This window comes from Theobroma umbraticum, unplaced genomic scaffold (genome assembly GCF_002168275.2).
Source record: "Theobroma umbraticum cultivar Fairchild unplaced genomic scaffold, ASM216827v3 scaffold_50.0, whole genome shotgun sequence".
NCBI classification, from domain to species: Eukaryota; Viridiplantae; Streptophyta; class Magnoliopsida; order Malvales; family Malvaceae; genus Theobroma; species Theobroma umbraticum.
In genome coordinates, this window is record NW_018397261.1 from 5,305,802 (window position 1) to 5,319,372 (window position 13,571).

The 13,571-nt window shown below is 34.9% G+C and overlaps 1 protein-coding gene and 1 long non-coding RNA gene across 2 annotated transcripts; both read left to right on the plus strand.

The window, feature by feature from the left end:
• Nucleotides 1-145: 145 nt before the first annotated feature.
• ATTPPA (Haloacid dehalogenase-like hydrolase (HAD) superfamily protein) lies at nt 146-6,249 on the plus strand. The gene is made up of 13 exons (XM_021429899.2): nt 146-296; nt 3,064-3,116; nt 3,200-3,698; nt 3,793-3,933; nt 4,023-4,094; nt 4,263-4,385; nt 4,488-4,544; nt 4,628-4,729; nt 4,848-4,925; nt 5,072-5,141; nt 5,231-5,301; nt 5,391-5,483; nt 5,822-6,249. The coding sequence occupies exons 3-13, from the start codon at nt 3,408-3,410 to the stop codon at nt 5,876-5,878; spliced, it is 1,155 nt and encodes a 384-aa protein (XP_021285574.1). The 5' UTR covers nt 146-296; nt 3,064-3,116; nt 3,200-3,407; the 3' UTR covers nt 5,879-6,249.
• Nucleotides 6,250-10,573: 4,324 nt separating this feature from the next.
• LOC110418624 (uncharacterized) lies at nt 10,574-11,843 on the plus strand. Its single transcript, XR_002445408.1, has 3 exons — nt 10,574-11,264; nt 11,360-11,486; nt 11,619-11,843. It is a non-coding gene; the product is annotated as an uncharacterized LOC110418624 (long non-coding RNA).
• Nucleotides 11,844-13,571: the final 1,728 nt, after the last annotated feature.

The following is a 13,571-nucleotide window of genomic DNA, read 5'->3' on the forward strand; positions in this document are numbered from 1 at the left end:
ATATACTCGCCCGTGAAGTGTACTTAGGAGGAAGAAGATTGGGGAAAATCCATTCAGATGGTAATTTCTCATATTTTTTCAGTTATGTTTCCTGATTCAACAAACGAGAGTTTGCTCTGTAAACCACGTTTCGTCGAAACCGAAACTCTATAAATACCTAAACGCTAATAAAAGGCTTTTCCTTCTTATTCTTTCCTTTTTCCTTCTCTCTCCTCTGAGTTAAGCAATCGTTTTGGTTTATACGATTTTTAGCTTGATTCTCGTTCTCGTTCTCTGCGATTTCGTCTCCCATTCAGGTGATTATAATCTTCTCCTTCTCCCCCTCACCCCGACCTTGTCAACTCACATTTTCTTTGCTTCTTTTTTGGCCGCCGAGAAGGTAGAATCAAGCCAGTGGTTTAGTTCAATACGGCTTTGCCAAATTCTTATACTTTGTTCTCTTCTTTGTATATTTTACTCGGCTTTCCTTCATTTCTTGAACGAGGAAAATGGTGCATTAACCATTCGTTGATTATTTTTCTCTTCTTTTCTGGCTTTTGCTATTGAAGTTACCTGCATTTCTCGAGCGGCGTTTTGTTTTTGCGTCTGGTTTCCACGAGCTTTCTAAACTAGGTGCGGTTTTATGATTCCTTTTCTGAAGCTGTTTTGCTTTTGTATGTAATACCATTTCGTTGACGGAATCCCCTTCAAAGCTCGATTTCCTGCGCTTTCTTAATCTGACGAACATCCAAATCTCTGCTTTTCAGATGACTCTTTCCATTTCGAATTTCTAACAATAGTAGCAAGTTATTCATTTACGGATTTTATGTGGATGTAATCATTTTCAAATTAAGTTCCTTGTTTTTTTGGTTTTTTAAATTTCAGTTGTGTCCTGCTCTGTTTTGTTCAAGATTTTGATACCTTGGTTTTTCTTTTAGTAAAAAAAATCAGTTTCCGATTTTCGAATCTTTTATTTTAAGAAAGAAAATCTAATTTTGTGGTTGGTTCCATTGTTGTTTTCTTTGAATCGTTATTTACATTTATTTTTTTTAATTATGACTGATCGCTACATGAATGGTTAGTTCAGTTTTTTCAGTTTTTTTTCCTAACCGCATAACAGATGCTGTCAATGTTTATTCCAATTTGTCTGCCCCTTATGGCTGTGTTTGCTTAGGCTGATGTGATATTTCCCTTTGTTTTCATCTCTGATTTTTTATTACAATAAAAATTCTTAGCTGCAATGTCAACTTCTCTGCCTATTATATGAATGATTCAATATCAACTGTACAGTTTCAAGTTATAAGCAACTTGACCTTGTCAAAGTCATATTTTTCAATAGTTGAATCTTCAAATTTAAATAATAATAATAAAAAAAACTGCTTATTCTAGCGCCTGTAGATTGGTTCTCCGGTGGTATTCTTAACCTTACTGATTAAACAATGATACAGTTGCATACTTTTTTAGGTAATTTTGATGCTGATGGATGGAATGTGTGATAGCAACATAAGTATGGTGGTACCTGAAATTTCAATTTTTGGTTGCTGTAATGATTTAATTCAATCAGTGAATCTTTTATGTGCTCGGGGTCCATGTGTTTTAATGTTTTTCCCATCCTTCACTGTTGGCCCGTTATGTGTGGTTGCGTTTAACGTGGTTTCCCTCTCCACTCTGTGGGGTAACATCGCTTTTTATTAAGACAACTACCATTTACTAACATTTTCTCTACCAGATATCAGTTTTTTTCGTGGGCCAGTTTTTTTTTTTCTTCACCAGTGCTGCTGTTTCAGGCATTTTCATATACATTCAGGATTTGCTGCTTTTTGCATGCTTAGTTAGAGTATGATGTAGGTGATTGGTAATTTTTTTCACTACAGTTACAGCTGTTCGGTTAAGTCATTTCATAATGGTGGTATTATTGTTTACTTTTTTAGCTCATGATGTCGGTGATGTCAGACTCTCTATGCTTATGTTTCCGTTTCAGCTATACGAAAATCTTTGTGCTATTAGCATAGTAATGCTGGTTTGTTCAGTTCCCTGTTCTTGCAAACTGGGACTGTAGGCAACATGTGATGTATCAAACTTTGGAGCCTGTTATGCATGTTACACTAATGATATTGGTTAAAAATCAAATCAATCATATTGTTGAGTTCTAATAGTTCTTGTCATTGGAAGTATCAAGATTCTTTAGTCACAAATTTCATCTCGCCATCAGCAACTTGTTGGCTTGATTGTTTTCAAGCTATTCTGCACCAATCTGGGTGGTGCTCTGTACTGAATTTAATCGTTTCAAATTATTGAGTTGAAATTCAGGCTTGGATCTGTAGTTCTGCATAATAATAAAGTCATCAATTTGTTTTATATTTTAATTTTTTGAAATATTCCTGAAGGTTTATGGACTCCTCATCTATCTTTTGTTTTGTTTTTGAAGATTCCCTGGTTTTTCATCATTTTGTCTTGAATTATCAGAGCAGGGTGTATCTAAATACATACTTTAGCATGATATTTTAGAAAGATTTTATGTAAAATTATAGTCTAGTTGTTTAAAAAGAAAGATAATGACACAAATCATTGTTAAATGTTAGTGTCCAACACTTGTGCTCGTTGCAAATTAACTTTGTCTGGTAAGAATAAGACTGAACTTTAAGAGGAATCTAAGGCTGTGAAAGGTCTTAGAAAGTGGAATTATTGCATTTCTAGTAATGCCTCTATGTTTCTTTAGAAAATATTCATGCATATAAAGCTTTTTGACTGATAAGATCTTTTCCCCCCTTCCAAAATCGGTTCAGTTCATCTGAGCTGATGCTTTCCATTTGTATATAATCTGTGGTCATTTCCATCTTCCAAATGATTCATACTACATATGTTTGACACCGTTAGTTGCAAAAGATTATCTTTTTGTTTTTCTGTGCCATTTCCACCTCCACACCTTTTGGTTTTCTGAAGTTAATTTTTTTACGATTAGTTGGTGAGGCATATTTCATATTCTTGGGCTCAAATCCAATCAATTTGTCAAATTTCTTTAGTATTTCAGTTTTTGTTCTGGATCTGTACATTAATCATACTTCTTAAATCTATTACTTGCAGATATTGTTTTTCTCACATCAGTTTTAAGCAGAGTAACCAAGGGAGATGAACAGGTTCAGTTCACATATCTGTTTCTCCTGAAAAATGTTATGATCTTGAGCTTCATTTTGTCCATTTAACACTTTCTTTTGATCAGTGTTCAGGGCCATTATGCTTGATGGACTGCTTGCCGAACAGCAGTGACAAGAAAACATTGAAGAGGTGGTTCTTCATTGATAAAAGGGTTGGCTGAATTGAATTTCTGAGATTGAACATTAAGATTTGTTTCTTTACACTTGAGTGGATAGTTTTCTAAGGAATCTGCTAGCTTTTACGTTATAAGTAGTGACACAAAGCTGGATCCAATGGACCTAAAATCTAATCACACTGCTCCTGTTCTTGGTGATCCTGCACCCATAAGCAAGTCAAGATTACGAGTACATTCCAGTCTGTTTCCATACTCACCCCCAGGAGCAGTGTTCTCTCCAAATCTATTTCTAACTGTTCCTAGGAAGAAAACTGGAATTCTTGATGACGTTCGTGCCAGCAGCTGGCTGGATGCTATGAAATCCTCATCCCCCTCTCATAAGAAAACCAGGGAATTCAACAATGAGCTTGCATCAGCTGATACAGATGTTGCATATCGCACATGGATGGTAGTTGTTTCTCTTTTACTTATCTGAGTTTAATTTTGATATAACTGGATGGGTTATTGATCTGCTCTATATACTTTACCCTCTGGTTTTACAGGTTAAATATCCCTCTGCACTTACATCTTTTGAGCATATCACAAATTTTGCAAAAGGCAAGAGAATAGCATTGTTTCTGGATTATGATGGGACTCTTTCACCAATTGTGGACAACCCTGATTGTGCCTTTATGTCTAATGATGTAAGAATGGCTTGTTTGAAACTTTTGGTCAAATTCTCACTTTTTCCATTTTCTGCACTGCCAATATACTCATCAAAACCTTTATTCAGATGCGAACTGCTGTAGAAAAAGTGGCAAAATACTTCCCAACAGCAATAATTAGTGGAAGAAGCCGTGACAAGGTGATTGGAGGGCATTTTAAAAAAAATTTGACATCTTCCTTGGTGGTGTTTTACATATTTACATATTCAATTGCTTCCTTGACAGTATTCAGTTTATTTATGTGTTTGATTGCCTCTTTGTTGGGTTTTAATTTTGACATTATCTTGTTCTATGCCTTCTTTATTCAGGTGTATGAGTTTGTAGGACTAACAGATCTCTATTACGCGGGAAGTCATGGAATGGACATCATGGGGCCTGTTAGGCAATTTTCCGATGATCACGCTAACTGCATTAGATCTACTGATAAGCAGGTCTTGGGCTGCAAATTTTCAATGTTTTAATGCAGTTCCCTGTGTTTCTCTCCTCCTATCTTTTCTTAAGTTATTTGTTCATCTTGTTCCTTTTTAATGCAGGGCAAGGACGTTAATTTATTCCAGCCTGCTAGTGAATTCTTACCTATGATTGATGAGGTATGTCAATGTGTTCAGAGTGCCATACTTCAAGCCCTGACCTTTTCCTCTCTGTTCTAATGTGGAATTCTCATTCATCGCAGGTTTTTAACTCACTTGTCAACAGCACCAAGGAAATTAAAGGAGCAAAAGTTGAAAACAATAAGTTCTGTGTTTCTGTCCATTACCGTAACGTAGATGAGAAGGTGAAGAATTTTTCCTCAGCACTAGAATCCTTTATTTATCTGTTGGTATTGATTCTGAATAGCGGGTACATTTACATAATTTATTTACTTCTGGGCATTTTCTTAAATTTATATTCAGAATTGGCCAACAGTTGCACAACGTGTCTACGATGTCATCAGAAACTACCCTCGTCTACGGTTGACTCAGGGGCGGAAGGTGATCTTTATAGACAACGTGATACTTTTGTCATTTTTGTTAACTGATGATTTTCTGCTTGTGGCTTGTGCTATATGGATGTTATAATATCTGTTTGTGTTATTTTATATAATTATTCATTTATTTTTTAAAATCTGCTTAATTAGGTATTAGAGCTTCGGCCTGTGATCAACTGGGATAAGGGGAAAGCTGTTACATTTCTACTTGAATCACTTGGTAAGTATGTTTTCTAACTTGTCCTTTTTCTGTCATGAAATCTATATTATTTTCTATGCCTAATAATGTGACAAAAACAAATCCTTTAGGGCTTAGCAATTGTGATGACGTGCTTCCCATTTATGTTGGGGATGACCGGACAGATGAGGATGCATTTAAGGTAAGACATAAATCCGGATAAAACTGATCTTGGGAGTTCTTTATGAGTTAAAATATATTTACAGAACCAACTTCATTTGTTTATAACAGGTTCTGAGAGAGGGAAATCGAGGATATGGCATTTTAGTATCATCTGTGCCCAAGGAAAGTAATGCATTTTTCTCCCTGAGGGACCCACAAGAGGTACAAGTTATTTTGTTTGCTTTCTAAGATTAGAGATGCTTGATGCTTGATGCTGTGATAGATACAGACGCACACACACACACAGTGTCAATATCTTTCTTGTGATAAAACGTCAAAGGAGCTTTTGGCCACCAAGTGGGAAAGGGCATTTGAGAAAGCTTGCTTCTTGTTCTTCCCACTCTGTTTTTCTGTTTTCTATGCGTTTGCTACATATTTTAGCCATACGGAGTGTCTGGATTGTGTTTATTCCATTTGGATTACTGGTCTTTTCCATCTTTACTTTCTTTGATTTGGTTTGATTTTTAAATTAATTATGGTGATGCCTGTTAATGATACAGGTAATGGAGTTTATTAAGTCATTGGTGATCTGGAAGAAGAAGACAAGCGCTCTCTGAATACAACAAATAATATAGAGAAGAAGAAAAATACTCCGATACAAAACATAGAAAGATAGCCTATATGTTTTTCTTAGTTAACACACGGAGGCTTTGGAGTGGAATTGCACAGAGGAACTCCAGTAGTCTCCAGGACTGGTGCCTTACTGTTTCTGCTCAAATGCTTCTTGTCTTAACTGTATATTCCTGCTTTAATTATCTTTCTGACTGGTGCGCAAGGATGCTTCACTTATCAGATCAATCATTCATGTTTTCCCCTTCTTTCACCTTCAGTTTTGGTCAGCAAAGTCTCTTCCATGGGATATCTAATATAGAAAAACACTTAATATTTTTTCATTCTTCTTTAAATATAGAAAATGCTTGTGTATAAACTCCTTTTGGCTATATTTTCATGCATTCTTCTCTATTAGTATTTCCTTCGTATAATTTAAGCATTTTTCCAACGGAAATGCACTCGCGAGTTTCATGAAGTTGTCCCCGTTGTGTTGGGCTGGCTGAGGGCTTAAGCTGAAGTCCATGTGTTTGTGTTGAGTGAAACTTGGGAGCTTCTGCAGTATTAGCGATATAGCAAGAAATTTCGTGTAACTGGGCCTTTGAGTCTGCTTTATTTTCGGCCTATTACTGTTTCTTCTGAATTTGATTAATGGGATGAGTATTTGTTTTGAGTAAGAAGAAAAATCTCCCACTACTCTTTCTCTGTTACTCAGAGAGTTAGTAGGTTTTCAAAGGGCATGGGTAGCATGTCTATAAGCTACATGGATGCATACACATGATTAATTGATATTAAATACTTTTCTCTTCTTTTCGTTTTTTTTTTTATTTGGGGATTTGGAGAAAATGGATTTCAACTCAACTCTTTGAATAGAAAAATAGATATGTATTTATTATTGAACGAATTTAGGCTGTAATTCACTTAGTCGCTAAAATGATCTTAGTGACGGGTTCTTTGCCCAAATGAGGCAGAAGTTTTCACTACATCCTGTTGTGTCCCTTTTTGTCTGTCTGTCTCTTAATCTTCCCACCTCCTTCACTGGTTCTTGGATAAGTACATCCATGGAACAACTGTCGTCAACTTCATTTGGCTGTCTCCATGATTGTGGGGAAGGACGTGAAGAAGTAAAGAAGACAGCCGACGTGGGTTGGTACCAATCCAGGACCCATCCCGTCTTGATGACCAATGCTGAATGACTAATGTTGACATGGATACGGTTCCCCTCAATTATTTTACTTATCTTTTCTTGCATGATGTCTCCATTTATTCTGAAAGACAATGATCGATGGACCATGTCCTAAACATCGCTCCATCTTTGCAAACTGCTGATCGTTCAATAAGATTTTCATGATACACGTGAGCCTGGTTGGTGGCAATTTCATTATCTCAAATTTTAACTGCAGACTTATGACTAATAGCTACATAATAGTTTGGTTGTCCTAATAATGGCTGAGTAATGACTGCTGAGAGATCCAAGAGTTAGAATTCTGGCAGGGTTGATGCCTTTCCCGAGGTGATGTCCGGCCAATGTTTGCTTAGCAACAGACAAAAACTATTCAAGATTGGCAAATTTCATTTTCAGGATCTGGTGGATCGAACCAAGTCATAAAGTAAAAGGTCATCCTCACCAAACATTCTTCTGCGACGCTTCGTTTGCCAATTCCCACTGCGCTCGCAAAACAAGCTTCTGATAAGACTAGCCTTAAACCCGAGACTAAGATAAGTCTTCTTTAGTTTATTTAATTGGTACAGTTCGGATTCAGTTGGTTATAATAATTTTAAATGCTATTAATTGTTTTGTTCCCTATTCTGCGTTTAGAATCAGAACAGCATTGGGGCAAACGAAATAATAACTAAATTTGTGTCCTATAACTAGCTTATTAGACTTTTAAATGATCATCTAAGTACACTTTGAAGGGCCCCTTGCGCACAAAGCATTTCGGAGTTGCAATATTGACATTAAAAAAAGAGCATGATGTAACATAATCTGCTCATCATAAGGCATCAGAACTCCAGATTAACCCTATGCTCGAAAGCTCCATTATCTCTAGAAAATTCCTTCATTATTAAATTTTACAGTCAAATTGAACCCATGTTTCATGGCTTAAGAGGGCTTGCCATTAAACCATTCCAGTGCTAATATCTTAGTATGCCATCTGATTTTTGTGTCTCCATTAAAGTTGACTCTACCTTTGTTTCATATGTTGTGTCACAAAAGCCCCATTTGGGAGTAAAGAGAAGGTGCCGAAATAGAGTAAATAACATTATTAGCAATTCTAAACCAAGGTTTTAAAGGTTAGAACAAACATATAATACAAGGCTTCACATGGTAACAGTGCACAAAAAATAAAAATAAAAATAAAAAAAGACAGCAGCTATTCTAATCGAAGAAGCAGCATCTTTTTAGTTGGTTTGTCAAGTGTTACACAGATTTGAACATCGCAAGATCCTGTGATCCTAACAGTCCTGGAGTAGTCTCAAATTCTAACCACCATTCCATCATGACGCAGTGTTACAAAGATTTCAAAGAGGAAATGAGCCTCCAAACTAAAAGATGAGTGATAATCACTTACAGCTGCAAGCACATGCATGATGATGCACGGTTTAAATCAGATAATTAATCCTCGATTCTAGGCTTTGTTTACTCAAGGAGACATGTCACATGATACTCCAATTTTTATGTTTTCACGATTTAAAGGTTATGTGAATCTGATAGCTACCACTCCTTCAGGTTGAAGTTTTCATGTAAAGCATCCTAAAGCTAGATGCCTTAAAGTCTTCTGTAACGATCCTATTCTTAGCAATGTTGGATTTTTGGATGATGTTGTCCACAAAAGCTATACTTAAATTTTCCCTGAAATTTTGTTACATGATGTACAAATTACTGTCATCGATATACCACTGGATGATTTTCTAGTGGATACCCGAATCTTTTATTGTTTTTCACGGTTCTACGCGGCACAAGCCATATTGGGGAAAATATCCCACATGCTGCACTACTACTAGAAAAAGGTAGTTTTTGTAATTATTTTTTTATGAAATGACATATCCCTTGTCTTTAAACAAAAAAAAAAAAAAACAAATTGCTGTCACAGAGCAAAACCACAAAAGCTACTTTCAGGCCAACTAATTTGGATACAAAGCATGAATGGTTAATTATAAGTCACATGGGATTCATGGAAGGATGGTTGTAGAAGCCCTTACCCTCAATAATTATTAAAAGACAAAGGATCGCAAAAAATTTTCTCCCTTGACAGCATAACCTTAGCCAAATTCTGACCACTTGCCCATCCATTTCTCAAGTCAATTTTAATCTCAGATCATTGTGGGTTGAGTTGCATATCCTTCACATCGCCAACCACCCAAGTTCTTGACCTATCCTGAAACTATGCGATGATCATATTGCCAAATGTCCTGTTTCAGTTCATCGAGGGCCTTCCCCTGACCCTTTTCGGTTGATCTTTAAATCCACGGAATTGACCCTTTTCAGTTCATTATGGGTTAAGCAAAATCGATTCCATTTTAGCTAAATAAATTAAAATTTTATTTTATTTTTTTATAAATTATATTATTAAAATTTATAAACTTCATATATAATTATAAAATATATAAATAATCTAAACATAAAAAAAAAAAACATAACATTTGTTCTTTTATTCACATTATTATTTTTTTACATAAATTATTAAATTAACATTCAAAGTTTAACATAATAAAAAGTCCAAAATAATAAAATTAACATCTACGAAATAAAATTATTTAACACAAAACCACTAACCATCACAAATAATCAATTTGAATCTTCTCCATAACTTGACTCTTCACATTCACTCATATAAACTATCTAACAATTGAAAGAAAATAAAAAATATAATTAGTATAAATTTTTTTAATAATAAAGTAAAAGAAAATTAAAAATGAAAACTTATGTAAAAAAATATAAAATTTAATATTTATCCCAATTAAAGTGTGAATACTGCATTTTTAACCTCTTCACTCATCAATCATTAACAACTAAAATGAAATCCACAATCTCAATCTTTGATATCTCTAAAATGTATAAATAAAAAAATAAAAAAATTAAAAAAATGAAACAACAATATTAAATGTATATTATATTTTGTATAAATTTAAAAAAAATATATAATATATAATATGTTAATATATATATAATTAATTTGATATTTTGATCCGTTTGATCTAAAAATTTTAAAACCAAAAACCACTCAAGAAATCAATTACATCAAACATTTAGGAACAACTGCCTCAGTAAATCAATTAAACCAAACCGTTTAATCCAAATCGTAATTAATTTGTGTAAATAATCACTTTGATATGATTTTACTCACTACATCAAACATTTAGGAACAATTAACTTAATAAATTAATTAAACCGAACCGTTTAATCTAAATTATAATTAATTTGAGTAGATAATTATTCTGATCAGATTTTACTCACTCCGCAGGTGTCCTATTTCAGCTGTGCATTAGCTTCTCTGCTTGATCTATTTGTACTTTGATTTTTTGAGGATTGCGGTTTATTAACTCCGTAAAGATTAAGATACGAGTTATTTAGTTCACCATGCAGGGAAATATTTCTTACTTTAGTCTAAATTAACTTACTCTGAGATGTCAAAGAAAGGATTAAACTTACCTGTTGGATAGGCGTAGATCTTATCTGCTATCTTTTCAAATCTATCTACCTCCTCCTCACCAAAACCCACAATATGCTTAATTTCTAATACATTTCCTGCTCCAGGGATTCCGACTTTCTAGCTAGGTGGGCTAAAAGAGCAACAAGGAATGAGCAGTTCTTCGTTTGAATCCCGGACAAATTTTCTGCATTGAAGACACGAGCATATCTCCAACGTTTTGCTTTTGCTCCTATTTCCTACTTATCATCCATCGGAAAATCATAATGTTCAACGATGTACTGAATAGTCTCTAAAGCTACCCTGGTCATTGGATGAGCAACAATTTCAAACATCTGTATCAACGCAGCGCTTTTAAGCACAGTACATCATCAGAATGTATGCATGCATTAATGTAAATGCAAGGTGTTGCTCGAAGAGCATTCTGCAGAGTCCCTTATCAGTATTATCCAACTCCTCCAAGGCTCTTAAAAATGGAATAACACTGTATTTTAGTACTTTCTTATTCTGAAGTAAGGTCCTGATTCCCTTTAAGCAGGTTGGATCTGGAACAATACGTACAGCTATTGCCTTTCGCTAAAAGTTTTGATACTGATTGTTTATATACTCCCAAGCTTTCAGATAGTTTTGGTCTGTTTTAGTTATCATCCTTAGTACAGAAGCCGCAATGTAACAAACAGATGATTCCAGTTCTACCTGCTCGACATCAGATGTGTCCATAGGAGTTGCTGCAGTTGACCCTGTAGAGCACAGCCTCATCCAAATTGTCCAGTTTGACCTGTTTTGCAGGATTTATATGCTTTTCTTTATTAAAGCATTTCTTGTTTGGCTTTGCAGCTGATGTTATTCCCCAAGCACACTGAACCAACACTCCTACAAGGTATACAGTCACATGGGAAGTCAGGCAGGTTTCAGCTCTAACAGTTAAACTCTTGTCTAGATTCCGCTGTGATAGTATCCCATGGTTAGATAACAATTCTCTCCAAAGAAAGCAGTTCATCATCTTCCCACAAATTTGAGCTTACTGTTTGTCCAACTGTACGGCTTGCACTAACATACTTGGCTAACAACTTATTGTTTATTGCATACTTGATAGGTGTCTTGATGGGCTCATTGGATGCTGAAGGTTTATCCATAACTGGCGAATATGTGAAAGTGCCAATAAGAACAATGCTGGTCTACTCTTCTGTTGGGAGCACGCCGTCTGTTCAAAAAATAAAACAGGTTACTCTTAACTCAAACTCTAACTAACTAATAGTATTATAATACAACTCTAATAAGATATTGTAATCTAACTAAGTAATATTGTTGTATTACAACTTTAACTAAATAACACCTATCATAATCTTAACATCTTCAACATCAATTGCATTGGGTTTAGCTAGATATTGGTAAAAACAAAAATGCCATGCATTTTCAAAGTGAAGTCCCCGTTTATAAAATGCATTAATGAACAACAGAAAATGCATTATGACAGTATAAGATAATATTTCCATCATAACTCTAATGATGATGCAATTGGATAATCTATAAAAGTGAGACAGTTTAACCCTGCATTTTGGTGAGTTTTTGACACTTTTGCTACCATTTCTATCTCATTCTTACCAGCAGTTAAGAGAGCTAACTATTTATCCTAAGGTGACTGTAATTCTTAAACCCCCGAGCGCTGGTTCTTAACAGAACCCTTATAATAATAACAAAAGGCAATGCGGAGAAACACATAAAAACCCTTAAAGAGCACGTCATTCTTATAAAAGTAATTAAACATTATACCTTTTCCCATACATTTGAGGCAATAAGGGGTTGCATCACATTCAGTAGCAAGACATAATTAAAAAGCACAACAATGATAGAGTTGTCCACCCTGTGCATGCACGTCTCAGAAACTCTTAACTTTCCACTTAAGCTTTTCTCTTGGCAGCTAATAGAATTGATCAAGAGCCTAATTAAATGACCAAAACAACAAAGCACTGCCAAAAATACCAAAAACCAGACACATCTATAGCATACTTAAAATGGAAGCCCTAAATCCTCGCTTATTCACATGTCGATTTCAAAAGGTGCTTAGAAAAGTTGAATAGCATTTACAAAAGAGATCTGAGATTGTTTAACTTGGGATGTAGAGGTATAGGCTCTCTGCGGGCCACATACGTGAGTGTCTTAGATTTTATTTGTGTTCAAGGTATGGGTCATACTCTTGTCTAGTTAAACCCAAAGATTAATCCCAACACCACAGAAACATCAATTCCAAATCTGGGCATCCATTAATTCTATGAATAGAAAATTCTCAAAAATATCTGCAAACAAATAGCCATACATGCACATGCCTCAGTCAGTTCCGTGCACCCAAATATTAAGAAACAATGGAAAGGTCAATTTTTGAGTCATCGGCTAGAAAAATGAAACAATCACTAGAATGTGGTAAAAGCAGTCAATTCTTTAGGTTTGACCCAACAATTCTATCAAAACAAAACGCCAAATACCCATTACCCAAAAAAATCAACATTATTTGCATATCAAGCCTCAAAAAATAATTAATAAAACCAACATTATTAGCCCTAATGATTAAACTAATTCAAAAGTCACATGTATCAAATTACAGTCGGTAAATCGAAATGGGCAGCTGTAAAAAAAAAAACCTAATGAAAAACGTACTTTTTAGCATTGGGGAGTGATGGAGAGAGCCGGAGATAGAGAGAGAGAATAGAAGTAGAAGTATAGAGGAATTGAAAGAGGCGCGTGAGATGAAACGAAGGAAGTGTGAGACCGAAAATGCAGTTCTTTGTTTTTTATTTATTTTATTTCCTCGAAATTAAGATGAAACGGAAAAAAAAAAGCGAAAGACAAATAAATATAAGTATTTGATACATTATTTTTTTTTAGATTTAATTTTTTTAATTATTAAAAAAAAACAATTATAGGCTCTGTAAATTAACTAGAGGTAAATCCGTGAGTTGCGCTTGCTCGCCACCCGTTCAGTTTATACCCCTCAGGATACAGTTCACTCGTTTAACACGTGACAACTTCCCTTCTCTAGAGTCAACGCAGG